The following is a 15,759-nucleotide window of genomic DNA, read 5'->3' on the forward strand; positions in this document are numbered from 1 at the left end:
AAGTGAGGGAGAAAATTCATTTCTCTCTAAATTTCTAATTCGAAAGCTTAGTCTTTTTATGCAAAGAGTTTCAATAAATAATTTACACATTGTATTAATAAATTGTAATAAATAAATTAATTACTTCTTTATTTATTCAGTATTCGATTAACTTATCTTTTTTTAATTCAGATATAATGCTAAAATTGATCGACTGTAGTTATACTTTTAGTTATATAAGTCTTTCTTAAAACCAGTGGAAATCAAATTTCACAAACGTGATCCGCACAAATTGTCAGCACATTTTGCGTGTTCATGCTTTCGCGCCTTTTTATACACATCTACTTATGTATAATTTCGTCGAATTCATTCGTGAAAGAACACGTTCGAACGAGAAAATTCGAGGAATATCGATAAACGATATCAATTATTAGCAATAATGCGTGCTTTATCATCTCAAATCGCTTATAATTTCTCCGATTATACAATAACAGTTTGAGCAACGTCGGTATGTTTATCGTTATTCCTTTCCGTATTGTGTAAAACCGTAAAAATTCCTTCCAACTCCACATTCGAATGCGTGAAGAACTGTTTATAATTGTAACCATATTTTACAATCAAAACTTCATTTTTATTAAGTCACTATGAACAGAATAAAAATAAGGATAGAAACATAGAAATAAAGGAAGAGAAGTAGAATAAAAATAAGGGAAGAAAAACAGAATAAAAGTCTAATCTACTCGAGATCGAAAGAAATCCAAAATCAATTTCACACCAATTAAGGAAGAAAGGAATCTACGTATAAAACTGTGCAAGAAAATCCAAGGGATTCAAAGTAGACCAGAATGAATCGAAGCGGACAAGCAGCAATGCACTCGAAAAAGAAATCGCCGACAGATTCGACGAGGAAACATCGCGACCGAATGACGGCGTAAGGGATGAACGATGAAATTAGCGGAAGAAACGACAAAGTTGAGTACGCCAGGTCACGAAAAGGGTGGGGTAATCGCATTATTAAGAACTTCCTTGTGAAACTCGACGTGGCTACCGGAAAGGGGGCCTTCGAATATAGGTTAAGACTTCCACACAGTCGTCAGCCTAGTTGTACGAATAACCAAGAAAGTTGGCTACACAAAGACAAAAATGCCTCCGGTATATATGCGTCCCTAACGGACTCCGGACTTGGTGCACTTGGGAAAAAGGTAGATCCAACACAGTTGGAAACTAGCGTTCTCCAGCTCTTTTCTGCGGACCTCGCGAAGATTCGTGATATCCCTAGAGGCAACGAGATCTTCTAACGATTTCCACCGTAATATGGCATTCAAGTAACGCCTTCGTTTGTTAGAGACGAGGAAGTTTAGTCTCGCCCGTTGTGCGCCGAGGGAAGCCAGAATTTGGGAAATCCGTTTAGGAGATGTTGATGAAGAATGACTGTTACACGAAGCTCAACGATGAAAAAAATGTAACAGATTGAAACGAATCGCGAGGAATGTCAATTATTTATGATTTAAAAACGACACTGAAATTTTGGAAGTTTTCTGTGACTGTAGGGGAGAAGTATGATTATTTTGGACAATTTTTAACCCTTTATAACACCATGTGACTTGAAAGTTACATATCTACTTAATTAATTTACATTGTATACGTCTCATTTTATTTGTTTATTGCTATACTATTGCATTATTACCAGCAAATTTTTTAAATAATAATTATTAATGCTTGCTTCTCCAGAGAAAATGTCAAATTATAATTAATCCTAATTTTTCTTCTCACGAATGAAGAGAACTCGGATTACAGAGGGTTAATATCTTGTTTATTTTGTACAAACGGGGAAAACAGGAAATTTTTGAAAAAGTAGATTGCATGTTAGTAAAATCGATATGCATGTTTATTCAGCGTGTAAATAGTGTTAATTTAATGATTGAATCAATATTTTTTAGTCAAGGAAAAAGGGTACCTATTTCTGTCACAGTCTTCGAGCAATTAACACCCGCAGGTAAATAATTCCCAACGAATATTTCACAAATGAATCCACGAACCTTGTGTCCATGTACCTCTATGTGCCAAAATCAAAAAACAATAAAATTGCGAGCAATTAATACTCGCGAGTAAATACTCCTCAAAAAATATTTCACAAATAACCCCATGAACCCTATTTTCATTCACACACACCTCTATGTATAAAAATGAGAAGAAAAAATAATAAAATTGGCAATGAATAGAAGAATATGACTGAAGGGATATTAGAATTTTCTAGGATCGACAACAGAAAAAAAAAGAGAAAAAAAAAACAAGAAAATTGATCGTTCAGGGTCAGTTTCATCGTGAGAGGAATAACATACGTGCCATTGTACCCGGCAGCATTTCCCTTATTTGTATTCCACGAGGAGGAACATGATAGGAGCCAATGGAGAAATCACAAAAGAACCGTTCAGATAAGTCACGTTCACCTTGACGGAGTTTCGGAACGGTCTATAAAAGAGACGTACACCTTCTTGATGGCACAGTCACAGTAACAGTGAAACCGTACAAAATGTTTCGTTCGATTGCTGTTGTCCTCTTCACGGCCCTGCCACTGCTTCAGGCTGCTTGTGCTATTGATATTTCCCAGTATAAGAACGTTCAGTTGGAATTCAACGACAACGATGGTGTGCCACGGACAAAGTTGGTGAGTGATCCTAACGCATCTTTCTTGACACTGTCGAGTACCTTGAGCTTCAAGTGAAAATACGATGCACGCTTTTACTAGGATAATTGTGATTATAGGATATGACGAAGTTGTTGTTGCGAATGAAATGAACGATTGACTTGGGAGGTGTGGAAATTGTTAGATTTATTCGAATGTTATTGAAGGCAACTGTTTTTAGTTTGCATTTTTTAAAGTAAACTACGTAATATAATTTTGGAAAAAATATAAAATCACATGAAAGTTAGATTTATTCAATTTTGTAAAATGAACGCTATGGATCGGATAACAGAATTTTGAGAAAAATAGAAAATCACGTGTAACACTAAAATTTTAGAAAAATCTGAATTTTTGCAAAAACTCGAGAAAATTTCTGCACAGAAATTTTCATATCTCTTCTTTAGTATTTTTTTAAGGTGAACTGTGTAACAGAATTTTGAGAAAAATAGAAAATCACGTGTAACACTAAAATTTTAGAAAAATCTGAATTTTTGCAAAAACTCGAGAAAATTTCTGCACAGAAATTTTCATATCTCTTCTTTAGTATTTTTTAAGGTGAACTATGTAATAGAATCTTGAGAAAAAATATAAAATCACGCATAGTACCTTGGAAAAAGCTGAATATCTACATTGACTCAAGAAACAATTTCTCGACAGAAATTTTCATATCTTTTTTTCGAAACAGTTGGGTTTGAATCCTGAAGAACGCGGACCCGGATTCATCGGAGACTTGGTCGTCGGTCAACGTTACTCAGATGAAACAATTTTCCGTCGAGTGATCGAATTCGAGAATCCAACCAGCACTGTTCAAGGAACAACTCTGAGTTTAAGTATCTCCAACGGTAAGATTTCTATTTATTTACCTAAGTCGCAAATCTACCTTATCACAACAAATAAAATTCTTGGTAAAACCAAAATTCGTTGTTACAAAAAATCTAGGAAACAAAAAAAAAAAATGGTGACATTTCGTGTGTAATTTATGAAACAACATTTTAGAGTAGAAAGATAATTTTACATAAATATTATTACGCAGGAGTTATCCACTATATCAGCGCAAGGAACGCGCAAGGCAGTTACGGGGTTATCTGTGACAATCCAAACGTCTTAGGAGCATCCAAGAGCAGCATTAACCTTCGAGTACCTCCGAATTCGACAGCCATGTTAAGTCTGATCATTGCGGCGCATAGCCAAGTGCAGCGTAAATCGAAGTCATACATGGTCCAAGATTAAAGATAATTAAACATCTACCAACGTTATTTCATCGAGAAATAAGTTTACAATTTAAGCAGTACCTCGTTATATTACACGGTAATGTTAATAATTACTGGAAAATTTGTAGCTGAATTTAATTTAAATTACGCGATATTGTAAATTGTTTAAGTAAGAAAGTGAATAAACCACAGCACTATTCTATATGTTGAGTATTGTTTCATTTCTCGTTAATTACTATCCTGTACGCACTTAATTATTTTAATTAGTAACGTAATTAATTGTTTGATTTCATTCGTATTGATATTCGTTGGATTAAAATATAGAATCTTCTGTAATCTTCTATTTTACGTTCTATAAATGGTTGTAATTTAACCGTATTGAAAAACAATTTAATACAGGTTACGCTTTAAAGAGTATTCTGTTTAAAAAATGTTCGAAAAATCATGCAAAATTTAATAGCATGCTTTCAATAAAAAGTTAACGTTTCACGTATTTGTTGAATAATTTTTGCACATCTTTCAAAATTAAATAAAAAAATATTAAAATAAAAAGAAAGTTACATAGTATCTACGCTTGTTTATTAAAATGTTCACAAATAATTCAAATGCAATAAATTATTATTGTTTCCTGAGGCATTCGACAAATTTCATTATTTATATTTCATGGAATATATCTATATTTTATATTTACTTGAACATTTATCTTCAAATTATTCTGTGAATTCATATGAGTAACAAATTCGTCTAATTATAAACAAATATCTACACCGTGCATTGGTAAATTAACCTCCACTATTGATTTCAAAAACTACGATACATCTTTCGACACATTTTTACAAAAATAAAATGGATAAATATTTCCAAGCAAAAACCTCTCACTCGATAAATACAAATATAATTATTTATCACGCGTTTCACCTCACAATTATGAAATTAAAACGTCAGATTCATGGTTCGATATTGACCCAACTCTTCGATAAACAATTGTTAACAGTGCATTGTTCCTCCTCGACTCTCGCGTTCTAAATAATCCCGACCAATCAACATCAATTTTTCAGCACTTGCACTATTGTTGCAATTAACTGGCCATACACAGTGTGCAATTAGGGTTGCGCAACGACCGGCCGAACAATCCCACAAACAAATCACGTTTCGCGCACTCACACACAGCACGATTGTATGCGTAACAGGTGAGCCACCTGACAAATGTAAATTTCGCGAATACTATTTTCACAGCGTAACGTCAGCGCAGATTTTTATGCCCCCTTAGACAATGCTGATTCATGAATACAATACCCGTATATCAAGTACATTCCATGAATAACAAATTGGAGGACCACGCAGGACGAAGAGGAAGAATTTCGAGAAATGGGAGAATTATGGAGATACTCGGAGAAGGAAGTTTATGTCTTTGATTATTTACAGGTAAAATCGCGACGATCGTTGTGAAAAAGAGAAGTTAGAGGAAATTTCGCGGTAGATCACATAATTAAGAGGAGAAACGAAAATAATTGGAAATTTGGAACATTTAGTATTTCTTACAAAGGTATGTTTAATTTTTGAAGATGTGTTATTAAACATATTTTACTGTATTAATAGAATTTTGTTCTAGGACGAGTAATTATTTTGTTGAACGATACAAAGCTTATCGATTGGCGAATTGTAATAGGAGTGATTAATCAGTAACGTAATTAACAACTATCGCTAATTTGTTTTACAAATTGGCTGTGTTATTGTCATACAACAAGCATAAGTAATAAACCACTTTCTCTTTTATGACGAAGGTTCCTGTTTCCTTTAATGTTGGCTGACCTATAAATAATGGCAAGTCACCACTGTGCGATGTTGTGACGATCAGATAAGTGCGACTTTTAATTTTTTATAACACTTTCGATCATTTTGCTGATTCATGTTGAGAAAAGTGTCTTGAAGGAGGTATTGAAAACGAACTGCCCTTATTTCATAAAAGAATATTTACAAGAATTTAACGAATAAAGTGACATTACCAGAAGAAGTAAGTATTATCATGGTCGCAAAAAGATTCAAAGTCTGAATTGCCTTTAAATTTGCACAATATCTACAAATTACTACAATTTTCATTCTCTTCCCTAATTCTACATCAAAATAAGCCTCTGAAAATATTGTAATCAATTCTTCACTAACAACATACTATGCAGTACGCAATAAATATACAAATAAATTAATAACGAAAGAGAGACGAAAGTAACGTAGCATATCTTCGTTAATAAATTTCAATTATAATTCAAGTATTAATGAAATTCGTTAATTTATTAATTTCATCAACGCGATAATTATTGCGATATAATTTCACCGAGCCAGCAAATTTCCCAGAAACTGAGCAAGTATAAACAAACTCGGGGGGAAAATTACGTCGATATCTTCCCTCTGACACGACAGACGTCTGAAGATCGAAGAAAATTGCCGCAAACAATTTTTCCCCCCCTCTCTCTTTCTCTCTCTATATCTCCAATCATGGCGGACAAATACACAGAGGCGTAATAATAGCAACGCGTACATGGAACTTCCGCCAAGTGAAAAAGAACGAGCACGCGCAGAACAGCAACGAGAATCCTTAAGTGGCATAGCCGGAGTTTAACAGAGAATTCCGTCGAGTCTTATTACGGGAATAAACTCCCCGGGTAAATTACCCGCCTTTGCTGACGATATCTCAGCCTCCACCCTGCTTTGCCTACGAGTTCAACTTCCAATATTCGCGGCAATTTTCCAACAACCGTCTTTAACAAACCGACGGCTAATTGAATTTCACGATGAAGATAAACCACGTGTTTACCACCTAACGAGTCTCGTCCGTGGAAAATATCTTAATACCTTTTTTCAAGGCTCTTTTAGGATCGACGATGGAGAAAGTTGCGAATTTAAATTTTCGCCATTTCGAAATCGCGATTTTAAATCCAAGTTTGAATTATAATTTTGAAACTGTGAACCTATTTACAGCTGTTATTAATGTCGATTTTTGTTTCCGAGTTATGGTTTGTAAATGTGAGCAGAAGCTTAACCCTTTCTCTCGCGATTAACAGAGTTTAACCCTTTTCTACGAGTGTATTCAAGATTTGGTTTCACTGCGCCCTTGGCGCTTTCTGGCACAGTTTCACCTTTATTTAATCCTTCATTTTTGGACCTTGTGCGTTTTTAATCACATTAATTTAACGAAAGAATTTTTAATTTTGAAACGCCAAAATGAAAGATTTTTCGGACGCGATTGAATGTCTATAGTTTGGCAAGAGCGTTAGGTACCAAAATCTGCCGAGCCAAAGGATTAAAAATATCTAGAAATTCATATTTCCATAAATACGCAAATTTCTATATTTAATATTTTTTGGATAATTCTCAAGTAACAGTGATATTCTGTCGAATTTATGGAACTACTTAAAAGCAGTGGTAAATACGAATTGAATAGAAGGGTAAATACCAGGTATCCCGCTATAATTGGCAAAGAAATTAATTTAAAGTTTAATTCAAGAAGTTTGCACTAATTTCTGATGATTCAGTTCTACGTTATGCAATTAGAAACTGTCATTTTCGAAGCGTACACTCTAGTGATAAATTGAGTTGAATGTAAATTTACTTTTGGTAATTATGCTTTAGTATATAATAGCTTAGCAACTTCTAGTACCTTAATAGTTTTAAACTTGAAAATTGGTTTAGCAACTGTTAGAACTGAAAGTCTTCTACAGTACTACCGAAGCTTTACTTGCGAGTAAAACAGATTTTTCATAATCTAGTTTTGTCGTTATGAAGACTGAAACGTTAGTTGCATTTAACACATATATTATACATGTCTACAGGTCACAGAGAAGAAAAATTCGTACGATTTTTCTGCACTGAAATAAATACTGTTTTAACACTTTTTTATTGTGTATTTTATAATTATAATAATCACAGTCACCGTAATACATATTAAATGCACAAATTAATTTAGTGCCCTTTTGCACTTTGTGAAGAAAAATTTACCGACTCAAAACGCCATAATTTTTCGGAATTCGTCTGTTGCCTACTACATAAAAAAAGTGTCAACCAAAATAATGTGTTTGAATTTTTGTAAACAATCATTGAAGTTTGTGAAAAAGTGTCAATAAACAGTTATATTTTAGAACCTTAGAAATCCTCCTCCCTTAAATTTACAAAATTTACATTTACAGTACACTTTATCTTTAAAAAAATCTATCTTCGTATCTCTTCCCTTGGACTTACAGAATTCAAAATTTATATTTACACCTATATTTCATCTTTAAAAAAATCTATCTTCGTATCTCTCAACGACAACGTGAAAATCTCAACGCTTTTCGTCGGACTGATAAAAATCAGCGTTCTCCTAGCCAAAGGAATAAAACTCAACGGCAAGGGTTCGAAGCGGCCCGCGAAAATCCTCAACGAGGCGATAATTTCGCAAACATGGAGGGTGGCACAGCGAGGCACGCGAAGTTCGAGCTCGTAACAAACACCGTAAACTTTGCACAGATTTGCCCGTTCGTTTCCACTCGACCTTTAATTCTCACCGCGTAAAATTGTACGTTCGTTCGCTCCAAGTCACTTCTGAAAGAGCAATTATTCGGAGAGGCGCGTCGGCGCACCAGCAACCTAAATAGAGATCCTGCTCTCTTTTCCACGTTTCCACGGAGTTGATAGTTGCGCCACGGATGTATTGTACTTTTCGGAATCCCCCTGTTCCATCTGTGCTCGCGCGGTAATCACGGTTAGCGATGTTTACGCGACTATGATGGCCAACTGAGCGCCGTAATGGCGTATCGCCGAGGAGAAGGGCCCTGTAACGTCGACACTTGAAAGTGAAGGATGTAAATGTCCTGGAAATCTTTACTCCGACAGCCATTCTCCAGGTGAAAACGTGACGAAAATAGACTAAAAAACTGGATTATTGATGGAACGATGAATAGATAGATTGGCAGAATTTTTTATCTGGTTGTTTGTCTGTTATTATTTGGTTACGTTTCTCGTACAATTGTTTGCAAGAGTACCGATATATTTTGCAAATATCAGAAGAAAATTTAAAAAATCATACTAAATAAACATTAAAAAATATTCTCCTTCTTTATTTTCAGCGAAGCTTCAAATTCTTCAGGCACTTTGCAAAATTACCTTGCTACTTATTAAAATGAAAATTATCTACCAATCTTGCTTATTAATTACCAACACTTTACATTTCAGGCAACGGTATTTTCGTGCACACAGAATTTATAAATAAAATTTATTCAGATATAATTCAGAGTACTTGAAAACAGAAAACAACGAATATCAATCATTCCGCATAATACATATCGCGCTACAAATCATCGAAACCTTTCCACTCTACCATTAAACACAAACCGCTACGTCGAGACTATTTTTCACCATTTCTATCGCCACGTTACACGGTATTGTCAATGGGCGTCATGCAATCATTTCTCGTTACTTCACGAAACGCTCCTAGTTCCGTGATCCTTGCTCGATACAAGATAAATAGAACGAAGGGATATACGGCGCGGTGCAAGAGCTCCAAAGAAACTCTTGACCGTTCGTACGAAGTACATTAGTTACGAGTAACCTGGAAATTTCTCAACAGAACGACCAATAAACTGTATTCTTTGACCGCAAAGAGAGCTTTTCATCGGTTGACCGAGAATTTTCCTCCCCGTTGGAAACATATGGCAGCGGATACTCGAGGGATACATGGAAACGATGTAACACTTATCAGCATCGCATACTGGAGAAACAAATTCTGATCTAGAGTGCACAAATTTGTTTATTTCCTGCTTATTCCGTTGTTTACGATATATGTGTATTTAAATTTTGCACAAAGTTAATTAATCGACTGAGACCACTTCTTTTTCCAATTTATTACTCGCTATGCATTGTGCATAATTATTTACTAAATTAACACCTTACAGATATCACTGTAAAATATTTATACTGTAAACATGGATTTTATGTAATAAAAAGAAATTTTTTATTTCAATCACAATTTACTGAGTTTATCTTTTCACTTTTTTTTTTAAGTTTCCACAGGTGTGTGCAGTAATAATATATTCACTTGCAAGCATAAATAATATATAACTTTTTAATGGAGTATTTTTGCTAGAAAATGATTTTTTAAGCACAAACTTCAGGCAAACAATTGAGAATGAGATCAGTATAGTACGTGGCAAGCAGCAACGGTTCGTTAAACAACGGAGCTCGAGTACTGCAATGTAGACACGAATGTAATTCTAGCAAAAGAAAAACGAGAATTGTAGGAAATATAAAAAAGTTCGGTAAGAACCAGTGGAAATGCATTCTAAGTTCTCCGGCATCATCGTTGAAACGACGACCAAGGTAACTATATTAGAATTCAATTTCTGCACCAAGAAAGGAGCAACTCCCTGAGGTAGCTTAATGGAGACTGCTCGTTCAGGTTCTCTCTTTTTCTTGCCGGACAATTACGTTACATTAAATACATCTATTCTAATATCGATACCATTAGTCCGTGCTTTTTTATATTTTACTGTTAGCCATCGTAGCACTGTGTTTTCTGTCCCTTTTTGTGTAAACAAACAGCTTGTACGTTTAGTATACTAATATTAATTTTTTACGATATTAATGTTAACACGTACTCTATATAGTAAAAATAATATTTGTACCTTTTTTATTAACTTCTCTGCTCTTTTGTGTAAATAAATAGAGTGTGTTTTTATTAATCCTAGAATACTAACGTCAATCTTTTATGAAATGTATCCCAAGCAGTAAAAATAATATTTGTATCTCTTTTATTAACTTCATTAGCGTAGAAACTGTAGAAATTGTTTACCTTAAATTCAAAATAAATTAATACACATTTAATGATATTTCTGAAGTGAGAATATGAAAAGAAAAATACAGTATATGAAGAAACTTAAGAAGGAATCCCTTGGGGCACTGTATCATTTAACTATTCTAGGATTAAATAAATTGTTAGAAAATTATTCAAATAAATCTACCGTTTAGAAAATATTATCACATGTTATGTAAAAATACTAACAATAAATATTAAGATAATGCTGAAATTACTGGTATCCAAGAATATTTAATAATACTAAAAATGCAATCTAGTATGAAATTAGAAACATTCTGAGTGTTAAACAGAATGTTTTTTTCTTGTTTACATAAAGCGAGAAATAATATATGTATAAAATTCTAAGCAACTAGACTACGAAACTTTCTGCTCTAAAGTACTGCATATTTTTGTATATTTTTTACGTACGTATACATTATGTGCACTCCATAAAACTTTTCCTATATTTCTCACCAGTAATGTTCGTGCCGATGAACGTAGTCGAATACAAAAACGGTTCCCGCGTCTGGCTTCTTCTAATGGTTCGACATAGTTACGCAGATTAACGGATCGTTATTGAATATCGAAGTACTACGTACACTACGGTCGCGAATGCTATCCTCAAAAGGATGCATATGCACTTTAAACGTCATACTGCAATATTCACAAACGACGATAAATTTCCGTAATTAGTGGAACTCAATCGTGATGGAGATGATTCCATATGCAAAAATAAATAAAAAATACAGAATAAAATTTTTTCACAAAAGACTTAATTTTCCGGAGAATTAAATTTAATTTGAATTTTATTTTATTCCATATTTTTGGCCTATTTTTGCATGCAGAATCGTCCCTTTTACGGTTTTACTATCATTTATAGAACACCTTGTTTAAAATAAAATATTGCAATATTCTCCATTAACTCTTAAATCATTTGAACGATCTGGACCAAATTTTGCATAGGTATTCTTCGATTTTAAAATTTCCACAAATGTTAATATTCTAAATTTGAGAATAAAAATAAAAATCCCATAGAATGAAATGGCTCGTTAACTCCAAGTGCATATTTAATCATTTCGAAAAGCAATTATCAATAGCACGAAGCTCGAATAAAGATTACAACGGTATGTAAGTAGTATTACAGAGAAATGTCAGGTAATAGAATTTCGTGTCACATTTTTTCACGCTCCCTTATAGAAAGAGAATTTTATAAAGGACGTGATTGATGAAGCGATTCTTGATTCCACTGATACAGTCTGCCTAAATGGAAAATAACGTGGTGGTATTTGAAAACACGTATCGATCATCGCGTACTAAATTGAGCGTCACTGTACGATGAATAGAACAAAGTATGGTGTCATTGTAAACGGCCACGAATGTAATTTATCACAGGGTACGGAAATTAAGAAAAATTACTGACCTACTTTGCTTAATTACACCGATTACAGAATCTGTTCTTTAGAGGCGATGTTACCTACGGAAATTTGTTATATTACATTGCAATTGAAACGCTTCATTTTCGGGAAAATTGAATTCCATATTTTCTGAATTTAATTTTATTATATACTTTATAGTTTTCATTTACTTTAATGAACTTATTAATCGAGTCTCTTCTTGAGAAAATATACAACTTCTATTCTTAAATTAAACCATTTTTCTTTTCGTTTGAGGAAAATTTCTACGATCATCGTCAAAATATTGCAGAATCATTATTTCAATTATAAGTTATTCAAGAAATAAATTATGCCAAAATTTGATATTGTTTTATAAGAAAAATTTACCGTAATATATTATTGATGGTAGATAAATTATTGATGGTAGAATTTAAGTTCCTTATTATTTAAGTACGACTTCAAAACCGTAACCAACAAGTTCCATTTCACATTTCTGTGCTATATTTAACAAGGTATTCTTGTAATCACGCTGAAACTTTTGGCAATATTCACGATTTTTTTGTTGATGTGTACTAAACTTATTAAGCAACTTATAAAGCATGCAAAGCAATTTTTAAACAGCTTTTCAATTACTTATTTAATGCTACACCTGGAGATAAAGACAACGCCTCTAAAATCCTGAAAGTTACATTTATATCCTCCAAAAAATTGAAACTTTTCACTTAGCAATTACCTAGGAAAAAAATTCCTAAATGTCACCCTTTTTAGACACCTCAGGGTGGCATACACCCTTAAACAAGAATCGTCCCTTACTAACCTACGCCAAATATTTTCAACAACAGTCCATTTCATCGCAGAGTACTCGTTCCTTAACGAACATTATTCAGAAAATGTTCCCGGATAAAAGAAATTCACTGGAGCTTTTCATACGTAATACGCGCGAGTTCCGGAGAACCCTTGACGTTAGCCGAGAGTCTTGTAACGAGCTTAACAACTAAAGAAGCCCTATCGACGTGATCCACGACGATGCATAGGAGAGAAACTCTCCGGCGAACAGTTGGTGACGATCGTTTCGTACGCCACGACAGAGAAAATTCCGCGGGGACAGGAAAAGCCTGTTGGAAAGGTGGAATTATCTGGTGGCAACTCAGCGTCGAATCGCGTGATTCGGTAAACTCGTTCGGTTGATCGGCGGAAAACTGATCTATCAGGGTGAGTTCTCTCGCGCGATGGAAACTCCACGCGTCCAAGTAATTTAGTTTCGGTCAACTTCATAAAGCACGTCCAACTTTTGTATCGGGCGCCGGGGAGAAGGAGTGAAAATGAAAAACAGTCGGTGAAGAATGATCGATTAACTGTGAAATTGTGTTCGTGATAACGGGCATTCGAAGTTGCGGCCCGCGATAACCGTTATTTGCGCTGTTTCCAATTTCTTTCCAATATACCTCACATTTTATGGTGAATTGTTTATTTTGGTAGAATTTTGTCGGAAAATTGGCGAAATATCGTTAGAAAAATTGAAAGGTGATTATCTTAATATTATGACAGAATGCGTGAGAAAAATTCCTGGATTCTGAGCTTAATAATTTATCGACGGAATGGAAGACAGAAAAAAGGTACCTAATCCTGATACAAAGATAAGTGACACCAAATGTCTAAATTTCTTAAAATTAAAAAAAATAGTTCAATTCATATAATTCCAATATTTTTGCTATTTCTTCAAACATTTCTGTAAGTTCCTTTTTTTAAAATTTTGAATTAAAATTTATTTGTTCAATTTGAAACATTTTGGAAATTTGGCGTCACTCGGCAAGATTGCAAACTTAAGAAGATTTCACACTTTTCTCTTTACTGTTTTCCATTCCATTACGATCAATTTGTTAAACACAGAGCCTGAGAATTTTTGGTACATAAAAATCTGAATTGGTAGAATTGTTTAGGAAAACGTGGATCGAAATAAAATATGGTAAATTCGTCTTGGTTCAACGAAAGAATCAAAGTCAGAATAAACACGTGATCGACGAAAGCTAATGTACTCGAGAAACATAATTCTGATAAGCATAGGAAACACCATTGTGCGTACAACAGACCTGTCCTTCATGGATAATCACTTCCCTTTGTTACACCTTCCTTTCTTCCCGATCGCTGATTACGTTTTCATATCGATTTATTTAACTTCGCTCGTCAACCTGACATCTGACGTTGGAAACTACTTAAACTTGCATTATCCTCCGTGATTGAATTCGACGTCGCCAACGTTTAATCTTCAACATTTATTCCGATATGAGAGCGTGGTTTGGGAACGTCTGAGACGGATCTGTGAATTGTTCGAATCGTGTTAGCGACTCGGGTAACGAAATTTTTAGTAAAATTCATTGCTGAAGGAAGACTGTTGCAGAAAGCAAAATTTGAAACTTAGAGAGAAAATTGAAGGATGCATTTGCACAGGTGTTATAGTTTATGGTGTCTGAAAGTGCCTGCGACTGCAAAATATCAAAGTAAAAAAAGAAATTAGTTAGGATAATAAAATTATGTTTCAATATAAAAACTTTGTAAAATAAAAATCTTCAAGTCAAGAAAAGTTATATGTCACTTTCAATATATATAAATTAATTATCAATACTTGTTCAATCCCATTCTGTCGCGAAGATTACAAAAATTTCCATAAGGAAAAACGATCGAGATATAGTAATCCAATAAAGTTTTATTAGATCACCTTAGGCTACTTGCTAAGGCAGCACAATCTTACGGAATACTTTTCGAGAAATTGTTTATTTATGCAAGGTATCAACGCTAGCTTTCGATGGCAACTTTAAATCACGTTTAAACGGACCGAGGAAGGGTCGAACCAGTTTCAAGTTGAGAAGGAAAAATTTAACAGCGTACACTTTGCTATCCTGCTTATACGAAAACAAGCTTATATTTATTCATGAGACAATTACAATATGCTGATCTCGTTGCGATGCAATTTCGGGGATTGAACTCGCACCGCTCCATGATATTTCGTTTACGACTTTTCTACCACCTTCAATTTTATTCAAATAAGGAAACGAAAAAAAAAAACAGAAGTTTATAAATGGTACGTTGAAATTGACGAAATCTTCAAATTTATCGTGGAATAATTTCAATTCCAGCAAAATGGAAATTAGGTAATATTAAATACTAGAGAAAGGATTTGTAGAAGGACGCGAGAGGCATAAGAGAGAGAAAATGGAACGACGAACAATACTGTACTCATGAAGACTCCCTACAATTGTCTCTTAGTTAACAGCTAACTATTTTTGCCACAGGCATCCCAACTTTTGCCATACATTATTCCAGTTTCAACGGAAATAATGGAAGGCCAAACTTCGGTAATTAGGGGCTCGATAGAAAGGTCCAAGTTTTAGGGAAGAAACAAGACCGAGACAAAGAGATAGGATTCTATTCTACCCAATGACATACTGACACTCTTCTCCATAATTTCGCAATAGAATTTTCCAAGTTTCTTCTTATGTATTTCTACTGAATTCGTAATTAATTTAACTAAATATTGAAATGTCCTTGCACATTCGAGTGTTTTAAATCTGAACACAGTATTGTCTGAGGAACTGACAAGATCTAAGCCTCATTTTTAATAAATTGTTTTAATATTTTAATTTAATTATTTGTTATTATTTACATATC

General features: G+C 34.0%; 2 protein-coding genes across 2 annotated transcripts in view; both read left to right on the plus strand.

Moving 5' to 3' along the window:
• The first annotated feature begins 2,512 nt into the window (after positions 1-2,512).
• Positions 2,513-3,895, plus strand: LOC108577566. The gene is made up of 3 exons (XM_017940747.1): positions 2,513-2,647; positions 3,351-3,507; positions 3,699-3,895. The coding sequence occupies exons 1-3, from the start codon at positions 2,513-2,515 to the stop codon at positions 3,893-3,895; spliced, it is 489 nt and encodes a 162-aa protein (XP_017796236.1).
• A 9,268-nt stretch (positions 3,896-13,163) lies between these two features.
• Positions 13,164-15,759, plus strand: part of LOC108577580 — a 6,227-nt gene continuing 3,631 nt past the window's right edge. The window contains exon 1 of the mRNA XM_017940763.1: positions 13,164-13,305. The gene's annotated coding sequence lies outside the window, so the exon portion shown is untranslated. The remainder of the gene's footprint in view (positions 13,306-15,759) is intronic.

The sequence above is a fragment of the Habropoda laboriosa genome, unplaced genomic scaffold (genome assembly GCF_001263275.1).
Source record: "Habropoda laboriosa isolate 0110345459 unplaced genomic scaffold, ASM126327v1 scaffold578, whole genome shotgun sequence".
NCBI classification, from domain to species: Eukaryota; Metazoa; Arthropoda; class Insecta; order Hymenoptera; family Apidae; genus Habropoda; species Habropoda laboriosa.